The sequence below is a fragment of the Salvelinus sp. IW2-2015 genome, linkage group LG30 (assembly GCF_002910315.2).
Source record: "Salvelinus sp. IW2-2015 linkage group LG30, ASM291031v2, whole genome shotgun sequence".
Classification (NCBI taxonomy): domain Eukaryota; kingdom Metazoa; phylum Chordata; class Actinopteri; order Salmoniformes; family Salmonidae; genus Salvelinus; species Salvelinus sp. IW2-2015.
Genome location: NC_036869.1, coordinates 8,784,673 through 8,799,913, shown reverse-complemented (window position 1 = coordinate 8,799,913; position 15,241 = coordinate 8,784,673). Strand labels below are relative to the sequence as shown.

General features: G+C 47.4%; 1 protein-coding gene across 2 annotated transcripts in view; it reads left to right on the top strand.

Moving 5' to 3' along the window:
- The window catches only part of LOC139023313 (UBAP1-MVB12-associated (UMA)-domain containing protein 1-like), a 44,885-nt gene that overhangs the window by 20,002 nt on the left and 9,642 nt on the right, over positions 1 to 15,241 (top strand). For both annotated transcript variants that reach the window (XM_070436212.1, XM_070436211.1), the window contains exon 3: positions 9,736 to 9,821. In XM_070436212.1, the coding sequence (XP_070292313.1) occupies positions 9,736 to 9,821 (86 nt within the window). The remainder of the gene's footprint in view (positions 1 to 9,735; positions 9,822 to 15,241) is intronic.

Genomic DNA, 15,241 nt, shown 5'->3' with positions numbered 1-15,241 from the left:
TTGGGGCACAGGATACACCAGAAAGGAGAGGGTTTGGGGGAACACAAGGCTAACAACCAGAAGAGAGGGTTGGGGACCACAGGGCCCTACACCAGAGAGAGCTGTTTGGGAAACACAGGCCTAACCAGAAGAAAAGGGGTTTGGACAAAGGCTACCCCAAGAGAGAGGGGTTTTTGGACACAGGCCCTTACCAACAGAGGATGGGTTGGAAACTATTAAAAAGGTTGGGGAACAAGGGGCCCTTTACCAGCAGAGAAAAGAAGGGGTTTTGGGGACAAAGGCTAACACCAGAGAGAGGGTTGTTGGGAACAAAGGCCTACACCAAGAGCAGAGGGGTTGGGGAAAACAGGCAAACACCAGAAGGAAGAGGGGTTGGGGCCAACACAGGCCTAACACCAGAGAGAGGAGGGTTTGGGAAACAGGCCCTACAACCAAGAGAAGTTGAAAAGGGCTCAAAGAAAAGAGGTTGGGGGACCACAGGCCCTTACACCAAGAGAGAAAGTGTGTTGGGAAACAGGCCCTAACACCAGAGGAAAGAGTGGGGTTTGGAACAGGCTAAACCCAAGAGCTTGGGGCACGCTTAACACCAATGGGAGACGGGGTTGGGGGAAACACAGACCAGACGAGGGGACCGCTAACACCAGCAAGAGAGGGTGGTTTGGGAAACATACGCGCCCTTTACAACAGAAAGGAGGAAGGTGTTGGGAACGCAGGCTTTACACCCAGATGGAAGGTTGTGGGAACACGGCCTTACACAGAGGAAAGAGGGGTTTGGGGACACATGGCTAGGCTACAAAGAGAGAAGGTTGGACAAGGCTAGGCTCCTACCACAGAAGAGGAGAAAGGTTGGGGACAACAGGCTGGTTAACACCAGAGAAGGGGTTTGGGAAACACAGGCTCTAAAGGCCCCTACAACCAAAAGAAAGGTTTTTGGGAACAGGTCTAGGCTTACACCAGAGAGAGGGGTTGGGGACACAAGGCTAGGCTACACAAGAGAGCGGCGTTTGGGGAACCAGCTAGGGCCTACAGACGTTTAAACAGGCCTAACCAGAAGAGAAGGGTTTGGGAACACCAGGGTTAGGGCACTACCCAGAGAGAGAGGTTTGGGGCAACAGGCCTAGGCTTACCCAACAGAAGGAGGGTTTTTTTGGGAAACAAGGCAGGCCTCTTACCAACCAGAGACGGGTTGGAAACGGTCACCAGAGAGAGGGGTTTGGGAAACAGGTTTAAGGCTTAACCACAGAAGGAGGAGGGTTGGGGAACAGCTAGGCACACCAGGAAAAGAGGGTTGGGGGAAACAACAGGCTTGGCCTACACCAGAGAGAAGGGGTTGGGGGGAAAAAAGGGCTTTTAGTAACCAAGAAGAGGAGGGGTGGGGCAAACAGGGCTAGCGCTTACCCCAGAAGAGCGGTTTTGGGAGAACAACTAGGCCCTACAATCCAAAAGAGAGAGGGGTTTGGCACAGGTTGGCACGAAGAGTGGCGAGGTTTTAGGCTTACACCAGAGAGAAGGGGTTTCTGGGGGACACCAGGCCCTTTAGGCTTTTACACCAGAGGAGCGGGGTTGGGAACACAGGCCTAGCCCTAAACACAGAGAGAGGGGGTTGGGGGACAGGTTTAGGCCTTTACAATCCAGAGAGAGGGTTTTGGGACAACAGGTTAGGCCTAAACACAGAGAGAGGGTTGGGGGAACACGGTCTAGGCTACACCAGAAGAAGAGGGTTTGGGGAACGCTTTAGCAACCAAGAGAGGGTTGGAAGGTGCTACACCAAAGAGAGAGTTTTGGGGACACAGGTTGTTTAGGCCTACACCAAGCAGAGAGAGGGTTTGGGGACAACAGGCCTATGGCTACACCCAGAAGAGAGGGGGTTTGGGGGACAACAGGGCCCTAGCACACCAGAAGAGCAGGGTTTTGGGAACACAGGCCTAGGGCTACAACCAAGAAAGAGAAGGGTTGGAACACAGGTTAAGGCCTACACCCAGAGAGAGGGTTGGGACAACGGTTTAGGCCCTTACCACCAGAGAGAGGGTTTTGGGGGAAAACAGCTAGGCCACTACAACCAAGAGGGAGCGGGTTTGGGGAACACAGGCTAGGCTAACCAAGAGAAGGTTTTGGGAAACACAGGTTTTAGGCTCACCAGAGAGAAGGGTTGGGAAACACAGGCTATAGGCCTAAACAAGAGAGGGGTTGGGGAACACAGGTTAGGCTTTCACAAGAAGAAGAGGGGGTTGGGAACAACAGGCTTTACACCCAGAGGAAGAGGGTTTTGGGGAACACAGGCCTTACAACCCAGAAGAGATTTTGGTTGGAAACACTAGGCTACACCAGAAAGGGAAGGGTTGGGGACCACAGGCTAAACAAAGAGAGAGGGTTTGGGACACAACAGGCTTACACCAGAAGAGAGGGTTGGGAAACACAGGTTAGGCTACACCAGAGAGAGGGTTTGGGGACACAGGCTACCACCAGAAGAGAGTGGTTTTGGGAACACAGGCTACACCAAGAGAGGTGGTTGGGAAACACAAGGCTAACCAGAGAGAGGGTTTGGGGACACAGCTTAGGCTACAACAGAGAGAGGGTTGGGAACAGCTAGGTACCGGGAGAAAACACAGGCTAGGCTACACCAGAGAGAGGGTTTGGGGACAAGAGGCTACACCAGAGAGAAGGGTTGGGAACACAGGCCTAGGCTACACCAGAAGAGGAAGAGGTTGTTGGGAACACAGGCTAGGCTACCACCAAAGAGAGAGGGTTGGGAACACAGGCCTAGGCTACACCAGAGAGAGGGTTGGGGAAACAACAAGGCTAGGCTACACCAGAGAGAGGGGTTGGGAACAACAAGGCTTAGGCTACACCAGAGAGAGGTTGGGGAACAACAGGGGCTAAGGCTACACCAGAGGAGAGGGTTGGGGACCACGGCCTTAGGCCTAACACCAAGAGAGGGGTTTTGGGGACACAGGCTAGGCTACACCAGAGGAGGGTTTGGGAACACATTAGGCTTACACCAGAGAGAGGGTTTTGGGAACAAACAAGGTTAGGCTTACACAGAAGAAGGGGGGTTGGGAACACAGGCTAGGCCTACACACCAGAGAGGTGGGTTGGGAACAGGCTTACCCAGAGAGAGGGTTTGGCACAACAAGGTAAGCACACAGAGGGAGAGGTTGGGAACAACAGGTTAGGCTACACCAGAGGGGGGTTGGGAACACAGGTTAGGTTACACCAGAGAAGAGGGTTTGGGGAACACAGGCTACACCAGAGAGGGGTTGGGAAACACAGGCTACACCGAGAAGAGAGGTTGGGAACACCAAGGAGGGCTAGGCTTACACCAGAGAGAGGGGTTGGGGAACACAGGCCTAGGCTACACCAGAGGAGGGTTTTGGGAAACACAGGCCTACACCAGAGAGGGGTTGGGGAAACACGGCTTACAACCAAGAGAGGGTTTTGGGAACACAGGCTTAGGCCTTCACCAGGAGAGGGGGTTTTGGGAAACACAGGTTAGGCTACACCAGAAGAGGGGTTGGGAAAACACAGGTTTAGGCTTACACCGAGACAGAGGGTTTTGGGAAAACACAAGGCTCACCAGAGGAGAGGTGTTGGGGAACACCGGCTACACCAGGAGAGAGTGGTTGGAACACAGGCCTTACACAGAAGAGGGTTGGGGACAGGCCTCAACGGAGAGAGGGTTGGGGACACAGGCTAGGCTACACAGAGAGAGGGGTTGGGAAACAAGGTTAGGCTACACCAGAGAGAGGGTTGGGAAACAACAGGCCTAGGCCCTTACACCAGAAAGAAGAGGGTTGGAACACAGGCCCCCTTAGGCCTTACACCAGAGAGAGGGTTGGGGGAACAGGGCTACTAACCACGAAGAGGAGGGTTTTTGGGAACACAGGCTAAACACCAGAAGAGAGGGTTTGGGGACAGGCAAGGCCAACACCAGAGAGAGGTGTTTGGGAACACAGGCTAGGCACCAGAAGAGAGGTTTGGGAACACAAGGGCCTTAAGGCTACACCCAAGAAGAGGGTTGGGAACACAGGTTAAGGCTTACCAGAGGAGGGGTTGGGGACACAGGGGTTTGAACACCACGAGAAGAGGGTTGGAAACCAACGGCTACCAGAGGGGGTGGAACGCTCACACGAGAGAGGGTTGGGGACACAGGCCTTTACACCAGAAGAGAGTGTTTGGGAACACAAGGTTTAGGCTAACTACCAGAGAGAGGGTTGGGGACCAGCGGCTAACAACCGGAGAAGAGACGAGAGGTTGGGAACAAACTAGGCTTACACCAGAAAGAGAAGTGTTTTGGGAAAACAACAAAGGCCTTACACCAGAGAGAGGGTTGGGACATCAGGCTACACCAGAGAGAGTTGTTGGAACACAGGCCTACAACACAGTAGAACGAGAGGGGTTGGAAAGCACAAGGCCCTACACCAGAGAGAGGGTTTGGGACACCAGGCTACCTTACACCGGAGAGAGGGGTTGGGACACAGGCTAGGCTACACAAGAAGGAGAGTGGTTGGGAACAAGCTAGGCTACCGAGAGAGGGGGACACAGGCTACACCAGAGAGAGGGGTTTGGGAACAAGGCTTTTAGGCCTACACCAGAGAGAGAGGTTTGGGAACACAAGGCTAGGCCTAACACCAGAGAGAGGGTTGGGGAACAACAGGCTTAGCTACACCAAAGAGAGGGTTTGGGAACCACGGCCTTTAGGGTTAACACCAGACGTAGGAGGGTTGGGGAAACAGGCCTTTAAGGCCCCTACACCAGAAGAGGGTTTGGGGAACAAACAGCTAGGCTTACACCAAGAGGAAGACAAGGGTGGGAACAAGCCAGCTTAACACCAGAGAGAGGGTTGGAACACCAGCTTAAGGCACCACCAGAGAGAGGTTGGGAACACAGGCCTACAAGGGCGTACAAGGCTACACCAGAGAGAGGTTTGGGAACACAAGGCCTAACAACCAGAAGAAGAGGGTTTTTTTGGGAAACAGCCCTTACACCAGAAGAAGGTTTGGGGGACACAAAAGGGCCCCTTTACAACCGAGAAAGAGGGTTTTTTTTTGGGGATCACAGGCTTACACCGAAGGAGAAGGGGTTTGGGGGACAACGGCTACACCAGAGGAAGAGGGGTTTTGGGGGAACAACAGGTTAGGCCTTACAACCCTAAGAAGAAGTTGGGGGACAGGGGCCTTACAGGGCACCCCCTTACAAACAGAGGGAGGGGTTTTTTTTGGGGACAGGCCCTAGGCCTACAACCAGGAAAGAGACCTGCACGGCCGTGCTCTGGTTCCACGTAGTGGCTCTGTGGGAACTGGGTATTGCTAATTTGGTTTTTTGGTTTAATCCCTGTGTAATCCATTTAATTGGTGATCAGAAGGGCCCACTTCTACTCCGTTAAAACCAACATCTAAACACTAATTGACTGGTTCTTCCAATGAAGGAAAAAAAATACACCAGGCAAGCTTAATACTTTTTTTCCTTGTTACAAAGACCAACCTAGGAAAAGTAAGGAACCTTGGAGAGGGGTCTAGTAGTGGAAACTCATGGCACATGTTTGCTCTTAACGCGGATGTGGAAATGGCCTAAGCATAAGGTTAAGGGGTAAAACGCGCTAATCTAGCCGTTTCAAATCGGTTAGTTCCACTTGGCCCCTTTTGAGACTTGAGTAGGGTTTCGCCTTTGCCTTCTGCAAGGGGCCGCGCGGCCTTTTTTTGTGGAGCGATTCGGGTAAACGACGCTTTTCCCGGTGGGTTGGACCTCCTGTTTTGAATTGTTTGGTTTGCAGAAGGGTTCCCCAGGTTTTTCGCGCCCGGGATTTGGGGCGAGGGGATGCAGTAAAGTTTATACAAAATGGTATGTTTTGATGAAAGAAATCCTAGGCCCTAGCCCAACAGTGGTAATAATGACACATGACTCTTGGGTTTTTGTTTTTTTTTTCTCTCCAGGAGAACTGGTTGGAGGGGAACAGAGGGGCAAGAAAGTCAAAACGTTGAAACATAAAGCAAACCAAAATTCCATGTAAACGTCCATTTTGTGCAAACATCAAAGGTTGATTGGTTCTTTATTAACCAGGGGCGGGCCGCTATGCCAGAACATACAAGTAATTAACAAATTCCCTATGGGATCTGTCCCCGAAAATTAGCAACAACATATAGAGGGAAAGGCCCCGATGGGCTGTTCCAATTTAGGAACGCCCCTGGGGGTTTTGCCCCGTTACTCCAAAACTGCCAAAGAAATGTCCCCCGTTCTTCGGCCAATGTGGCTTGTTAAACCAGGAACACAATGTTTGGTAAGAAACTTTTAAACAAGACAGCAGTGGAACGCCTGACTTTCAAAGGACTTGTGAGTTGGACTTTTTTTCCTTCTCTGTCCTGGTCCCTAGCTTCATCCTGCCTGCCAAAATACATACTGCCTACAAGTCCCTGCTGCTTGCCCCTGGTTTTTTTTTTTGGTGACAGATGCCCCCCTGGAAAAATGGTAATGGGGTTGGTGGCCTGTACACAACACAACAGAGAGAGAGAGAGCACGCCCCTCCATAACTGCTACACTGGGGTCCTGGGTACCATAATGGTTTTGGCCTTTGTAAAAAAGCTTCTTTTATGTTTTGGCTGCCTAGTTTTTGGTTCTGTTAATGATTTGGTTAGGGCTACTAGTCCCCTTTGGAAGCCATTTTTTATTAATGGGTTTTTTAAAATCAATGGAAAGCTGGCTGGTTTGGTGGGTGTTTGAAGAATTTCAAATATGGTTGAAATTGACTGCAGCCCCTTGCTCCCGTTGGTTCAATGCGTTGGAGAAATGTTTGGGTGGGGTGCCTTGCCCCCCCTTTAAAATGTTGGTTTTGCACAACGGAAGTTTACAGAACCTTGAACCTTTCCAAATTACAGTACAACACACCTAACAAACACTAAATAAAACCTGTCTATTCATACAGACAGACACCTACTACACACTATACCTGGTCTTATTCCATACTGTACGACGCCTACCACAAATTATTAAAACCTGTTTTCCCCCCCCCTCAAATTCCCCCAATACTGGGTTACAGACGCCTACCCCTACAAACACTTTAAAACCTGTCCCCCCTCATTCCCATACAAAAAGGTAAAAGACCCCCTACCTACAACAATAAACCCTGGTCCCTCCATTCAATAACTGGTACAAGACCGCCTTACCTACAAACACTAAAACTTGTTCCCCCTTCAATTCAAATCTGTTTAACAGAACAACCTACCTACAAACACTATACATTTAAAACCTGTCCCTCATTCATACTGTAAGACCGCCTACCTTACAACACTAAAACCCTGTCCTCATTTCCATACTGTAACAGAACCCTACCATACAAACAACTTATAAACCCCTGTCCCTCCAAATTCAATAATGTAAACAAGACACCCGCCTCCTACAACAACTAAAATAAAACTGTCCTCAATTCATACTGGACAAAAACGCCTACCTAAACACTATAACCTGTCCTCATTTCCCCATAGTAGCGCCTACCTACAAAAAACTATAAAACCTGTTCCTCATTTCAATACTGGTTACGAAACGCCCATACCTACAACACTATAAAAACCTGTTCCCTTCAATTTCCATAACTTGTAAACAGACGCCTTTACAAACAACTATAAAAACTGTCCTCCCATCCAATATGGTACAGACGCCTAAACTAACCAAACCTATAAACCTGTCCTCAAATTCATACTGGTACAGACCCCTACCTTACCAACAAACTAATAAACCTGTCCCTCGTTTCCAACTTGTAACCAGACCGCCCTACCCTTACAACAACTATAAACCTGTCTCCGTTCCTACTTGGGTTTCAGACACGCTACCTACAACCACTATAAACGTGTTTCCTTCGTTCATACTGTTACAAGACGCTATAACAACAAAACTATAAACCCTGTCCCTCGTTCAAAATACTGTTTACAGAACCGCCTACCCTACAACAAAACTTTATAAACCCCTTACTCGTTTCCCATACGACCTGTACGACCGCCTACCCTACCAACACTAATAAACCTGTCCCCCGTCATACCTGTACAGACGCCTACCTACAACCACTTATAACCGTTTTTCCCCTGTTTTCATACCTTGGTACAGAACGCCTAAAACCCTTACAACATATAAACCTTGTCTTCGTTCATACTGTACAGAACGCCACCTAACACTAAAATAAACCTGGTCCCTCGTTCAATACTGTAACAGACCGCCTACCTACAACACATTAAATAACTGGGCCTCGTTTCAATACTGGGGTACAGAACCCCCCGCTACCCTACAACACTTAATAACCCTGTCTCGTTCCATACTGTAAAGACCCGCCTTTACCCCTACAACACTTAATTAAAACCCTGTCCCCTCCCCCCGTTTTCCATACTGGTACAAGACGCCTACCAATACAAACCTATACCTGTCCTTCGTTCCATCCCTGGTTTTTTAAAAAAAACAGACTACGCCCCTACCCCTTAACAACATAAATAAAACCTGTCCTCGGTTTCATACTGTATACAAGACGCTACCTTACAACAACCTAATAACCTGTCCTCGTTGATACTTGTTACCAGACGCCTACCTACCAACACTATAAACCTGTCCTCCGTTTGAATAAACTGCAGACGCCTAACCTACAACAACTAAATAAACCTGTCCCTCCGTGAATACTGTACAGACCTACTAAACAACACTATAAAACCGTCCTCGTTTGGAAATCACTGTTTACAAGAACCGCTTACCTTACAACACTAATAAACCTGTCCCCTCGTTTGAAAAATACTGGTAACAGAACGCCTTACCTACAAACACTATTAACCCTGTCCTCGTTGGAATACTGTTAAAGAACGCTTACCCTACAACACTATAAAAACATGGTCCCTCGTTGATACGTTGGTTTACAAACGCCCTAAACCCTACAACACTATAAACCTGTCCCCCTCGTTGATACTGTACAGACGCCACCTAAACACACTATAACCTGTTCCCCTCGTTTGATACTTTGGTACAGAACGCCTACCTCAACAACATAACCTGTCCCTCGGTTTTGGACACAGGCTACACCAGAGAGAGGGTTGGGGACACAGGCTACACCAGAGAGAGGGTTGGGAACACAGGTTAGGCTACACCAGAGAGAAGGTTGGGGACAGGCTAGGCTACACCAGAGGGAGGGTTGGGGACAGGCTAGGCTACACCAGAGAGACCTGCAGGCGTGCTCTGGTCCACGTAGTGCTCTGTGGAACTGTATTGCTAATTGTGTTAATTCTGTGTAATCCATTAATGTGATCAGAAGGCCACTCTACTCGTTAAACCACATCTAATCACTCAATTGACCTGGTTCTCCCAATGAAGGAAAAAATACACCAGGCAAGCTAATAACTTCTGTTACAAAGACCACTAGGAAAGTAGGACTTGGAGAGGGGTCTAGTAGTGGAACTCATGCACATGTGTAACGGATGTGAAATGGCTAGCTAGTTAGCGGGTACGCGCTAATAGCGTTTCAATCGGTTACGTCACTTGCTTTGAGACTTGAAGTAGGGTTTCGCCTTGCTCTGCAAGGGCCGCGGCTTTTGTGGAGCGATGGGTAACGACGCTTCGTGGGTGACCTGTTGATGTGTGCAGAGGGTCCCAGGTTCGCGCCCGGATTGGGGCGAGGGGATGCCGTAAAGTTATACATGTATGTTGATGAAGAATCTAGGCCTAAGCCCACAGTGTATAATGACACAATGACTCTTGTTTGTTTTTTCTCTCCAGGAGAAACTGTTGAGGAACAGAGGCAGAAGATCCAAAACGTGAACATCAGCAAACCATCATGTAACGTCATTGTGCAACCATCAAAGGTGATTGTCTTTATAACCAGGGGGCGGCGCTATGCAGAACATACAGTATAACATTCCCTATGGGATCTGGTCGAAAATAGCACAACATATAGAGGATAGGCCGATGGGCTGTCATTTAGGACGCAACCTGGGTTGCGTTACTCAAAACTGCCAAGATGTCCGTCTTGCATGTGCTGTACCAGGAAACACAACTGTTGTAGACTTAAACAGACAGCAGTGAGACTGACTGACTTCAAGGACTGTGAGTTTGCTTTCTTCTTCTCTGTCTGGTCTAGCTCATCCTGCCTGCATACATACTGCCTACAGTCTGCTGCTGCTGTGTTGGTGACAGATGCTGAATGGTATGGGTGTGATCCTGTACACACACACAGAGAGAGAGAGAGCACGCTCCATACCTGCTACACTGGGTCTGGACATATGGTGGCTGTAGAAAAGCTCTATTATGTTGCTGCTAGTTGTCTGTATGATCTGGTTAGGGCTACTAGTCCTTGAAGCCATTTATTATGGGTTTAATCAATGGAAGCTGTGTGTGTGTTGAAGATTCATATGGTGACATTGCACTGCAGCTTGGCTCCCGTTGTTCAATGAGTGAGATGTGTGTGCCCTGCCCTTTAATGTTGTGCACACAGGAAGTTACAGAACCTTGGCCTTCATACAGTACAGACACCTACCTACAACACTATAAACCTGTCCTCATTCATACATATAAGCCCATCTGAAAGTCAGGGTCAACTCCTTCACAGTGTGGTTTTATTTAATTGTGTTTGTCATTTGGTTAGGCGTCTGTACAGTATCAAACGAGGACGGTTTATAGTGTTGTGGTAAGGGTTTCGTTTCTGTAAAACAGGTATCACCAAACGAGGACAATTTGGTTTGTTAGATTATTGTTGTTACGCTAGTAGGCGTCTGTACAGTATCAACGAGGACAGGTTTTATAGTTGTTGTAGGTAGGTAAATGTGGCACACTAATCAGTACTGTACATGCTATCGAACGAGGGTAGTCAAATTGTTTATAGTGTTGTAAGGTAGGCCGTCTGCTGGACAGTATCTAACGAGGACATGGTTGTATAGTGTTGTAGGTAGGCGTCTGTACAGAATTCGAGGACAGTTTATAGTTTGTAGGTAGGCCGTCATGTAAACAGTATCCCAACGAACAGGCTTTAAACTAAGTGTTGATAAGGTAGGCGTCGTAAACATTCAACGAAGTGACAGGTTTATAGTGAGTTTAGTAGAGTCAGGCGTCATGTACACGTAATCAACGGAGGACAGGTTTATAGTGTTGTTACAGGGGAGGCGTTGTTACAGTAAAGGAGGACAAGGTTTTATAGTGTTTGTATTTTGCTTGGTAGGCTGCGTCTATACAGTATCGAACAAGACGGTACAGGTTCTATAGTTGCTGTAGGTTGTAAGCGCCGTCTGTACGAGTAATTGGAACGAGGACGAAGGTTTATAGAGTGTTAATGTTAAGTTTGTAGGTTCGGTCTAGTTTATACAAGTAAATGAACGTTAGGACAAATGGTTATAAGTGTTTGTAAATTGATTTAGTGATCGTCTGTACAGTTGATACGAGGAAGGTTCTTTACATAAAGTGTTTGAGGTACGGCGTCCTCCCCTGGTAAGTATCAATCCGAGGACAGGTTCCTGAGATTACGTGTTGCTTTACGGTAGGCGTTCTGTACTAGGGATTACTACACGAGCGTACAGGGGTTATATGCTCGGTTGTTCAGGTAGGCGTCCTATGTACATGTATCCAACGAGGACAGGTTTATAGTGTTTGTAGGTAGGTTTGGGTTCGCTAATGTAATTATTGTATTCAACGAGGACACGTTTATAGTGTTGTATTTTTGAGGGTAGTTTTCACGGTCTGTTAATATCAACTGTAGGACAGGTTTATTACTTTAGTCTGTTGTAGGTAGGCTCCGTCCTGTAAACAGTATAACTGAGAGACGGTCTTATAGTGTTGTAGGTAGGCGCGTTGTACAGTATCAACGAGGAACAAGAGTTATAGTGTTGTAGGTTAGGTAAACGTTGCTGCCTTTCTTCACAGTATACCGAGCTGACAGGTCTCTTTACTAGTGGGTTGTACGGTAGGCCACGTCTGGTACAGTATCAAACGAGACAAGGTTTTTAATAGTGTTTAAGTAGCCGCAGGCGTCTGTAACAGTATCAAACGAGGACAAGGTTTATAGTGTTGTAGGTAGGCCGTCTGTAACAGTATCAACGAGGACAGTTTATAGTTGTAGGTAGGCGTCTGTACAGTATCACGAGGACAGTTTATAGTGGTTGTTAAGGTAGGCGTCTGTACAGTATCAACGACGGACAGGTGTTAATATGTGTTGTAGGCGTAGAGGGCAAGCGTTCTGATAAACCAGTATCAACGGGAACAGGTTTATATGTGTTGTAGGTAGGCGTCTGTAACAGTTCAACGAGACAAGGTTATTCCAGTGTTTGTAGGTAGGAAGCGTCTGCTAAGCAGCAAGTATTCAATTCTGGAGAGACCGGATAAGTGTTTATAAGGTTGTTGTAGGGTAGGGGCTACGTCTAGTACAAGCTATCAACGAGCGTGACAGGACTTATTATTAGTGTTGTTAGGATAAGGTCCCCTCGTCTGCTACAAGTATGGAAAGGGCGAGTTGACAGGGTTATATAGTGGTTGTAGGTAGGCGTCTGTTACAGATTGGGAACGGGGAAAGGACAGGTTTATAGTGTGGATGTAGGTAAGGGGCGGGTCTGTTTAACAGTAATCAACGAGGAAGGTTTATAGTGTTGTCAGGTTAGAGGCCGTTCTTGTACAGTATCCAACGGAGGACAAGGTATATAGATAGTGGTTGTGTAGGTAGGGACGTCTGTGAACAGGTCATCAACGAAGGACAGGTTTTATTGGAGAGGTGTTGTAGGTAAGCGCGTCTGTACAGTATCAACGAGGGACATGGTTTATAGTGTTTTGTAGGTAGGTGTCGTCTGTAACAGTATCAAACCGAGGACCAGGTTTACTTAGTGTCTGGTAGGTAGTGGCAGCGTCGCTGTATCAGCTATGCAAGCAATACCGAGGAACGACGGTTTAATAGGTGTTGGTGGTAGGGTCCGTGCTGTAGCGTAACGACGGAGGACAGGTTTATAGTGCTGTGTAGGTAGGCGTACTTAAACGTATGACGCAGGACAGGTTTATAGTGTTGTAGGTAGGGCGTCTGTACACGTCATCACGTAGCGACAGGTATGTCGTTTGTAGGTGGTCGTAAGTATCAGAGGGTTTAGTGTGTAGTCAGAGGCGTGCCTGTTACAGGATTATCCAACGAGGACAGGTGTTATAGCTGTACTGTACGGTTAGGGCGTTCTGTAAAGCGTCAAACGAGGGGACAGGTTCTATAGTGTGTAGGTAAGGAGCCGCTCTGTAACAGTCATCAAGCGAGTACAGGTTTATAGTGTTGTAGGAGGGTGCGTCTGTACAGTATCAAACGAGGAAAGGTTTATAAGTGTTGTAGGTAGGCCGTCTTAAGCAAGTATCCAACGAGGACCAGGTTGTTATAGTGTGTTGTAGGTAGCAGTCGTCTGTGTACACGTTTGTATTACCCTTAACGAGTAGGCACAGGGTTTATAGTGTTGTGGTAAGGCGTCTGTACAGTATAACGAGGACAGGTTTAGTGTGTTGTAGTAGGCGTCGTAAGTATCAACGCAGGAGACAGGTTTATAGTGTTGTAGGTAGGCGTCTGTACAGTATCAAACGAAGGAAGGTTTAGATAGTGTTGTAGTAGGCGTCTGTACAGTATAACGGGACAGGTTTTATAGTGTTGTAGGTAGGCGTCTTGTACAGTATAATGACACAGGACAGGTTTATAGTGTTGTAAGGGTAGGGTGCGTCTGTAACAGTATGGAACGAGGACAGGTTTATAGTGTTGTAGGTAGGCGTCTGTACAGTAATGGAACGAGACAGGTTTTATAGTGTTGTAGGTAGGCGTCTGTTACAGTAATGATCGAGGACAGGTTTTATATGGTTTGTAGGTAGGCGTCTGTACAGTATGAACGAGGACAAGGTTTATAGTGTTGTAGGTAGGCGTCTGTACAGTATGAACGAGGACAGGTTATATGTTGTAGGTAGGTCGCTGTACAGTATGAACGAGGACAGGTTTATAGTGGGTTGTAGGTAGGCGTCTGTACAGTAATGAACGAGGACAGGTTTATAGTGTTGTAGGTAGGCGTTGTAACAGTATGAAACGAGGACAGGTTTATACGTAGTTGTAGGTAGGCGTCTGTAACAGTATGAACGAGGACAGGTTTATAGTGTTGTAGGTAGCGCGTCTGTAACAGTATGAACGAGACAGCGTTTATAGTGTTGTAGGTAGGCGTCTGTACAGTATGAACGAGGACAGGTTTTTATAAGTTGTGTAGGTAGGCGTCTGTACAGTATGAATGAGGACAGGTTTATAGGTGTTGTAGGTAGGCGTCTGTACAGTATGAATGAGGACAGGTTTTAGTGTTTGTAGTAGGCGTCTGTACAGTATGAATGAGGACAGGTTTATAGTGTTGTAGGTAGGGCGTACTGTACAGTATGAATGAGGAAGGTTTATAGTGTTGTAGGTAGGCTCTTACAGTATGAATGAGGACAAGGTTATAGTGTTTTGTAGGTAAGGCGTCTGTACATATGAAAGAGGAAGGGTATAGTTTGTAGGTAGCGCTGTACAGTATGAATGAGACAGGTTTTATAGTGGTTGTAGTTAGGCGGTCCTGTACAGTATGAATGAGGACAGGTTTAATTATAGTGTTGTAGGTAGGGTGTCTGTACAGTATGAATAAGGACAGGTTTATAGTGTTGTAGGTAGGCGTTCTGTACACAGTTGAATGAGGACAGGGTTTATAGTGTTTGTGGTAGGGTCTGTACTGTATGAATGAGGACAGTTTTATAGTGTTGTAGGTAGGCGTCTGTAACAGTATGAATGAGGACAGGTTTATAGTGTTGTAGGTAGGCGTCTGTACAGTATGAATGAGGACAGGTTTATAGTGTTGTAGGTAGGGTGTCTGTACTGTATGAATAGGACAGGTATTATAGTGTTGTAGGTAGGTGTCTGTACTAAGGATGAAGGTTCAAGGTTCTGTAACTTCCGTTGTGTGCACAACATTAAAGGGACAGGGCACACACATCTCACTACATTGAACAACGGGAGCAAGCTGCAGTGCAAATGTCTACACATCCAATTGAATCTTCAAACACAACACACAGCTTCCATTGATTTAAACCCATAATAAATGGCTTCAAGGACTAGTAGCCCTCAACAGTCATTCATACAGACAAACTAGCAGCAACAACATAATAGAGCTTTTTCTACAGCGCCACCATATGTCCCAGGACCCAGTGTAGCAGGTATGGGAGGCGTGCTCTCCTCTCTCTCTGTGTGTGTGTACAGGATACAGCCCATACCATCAGC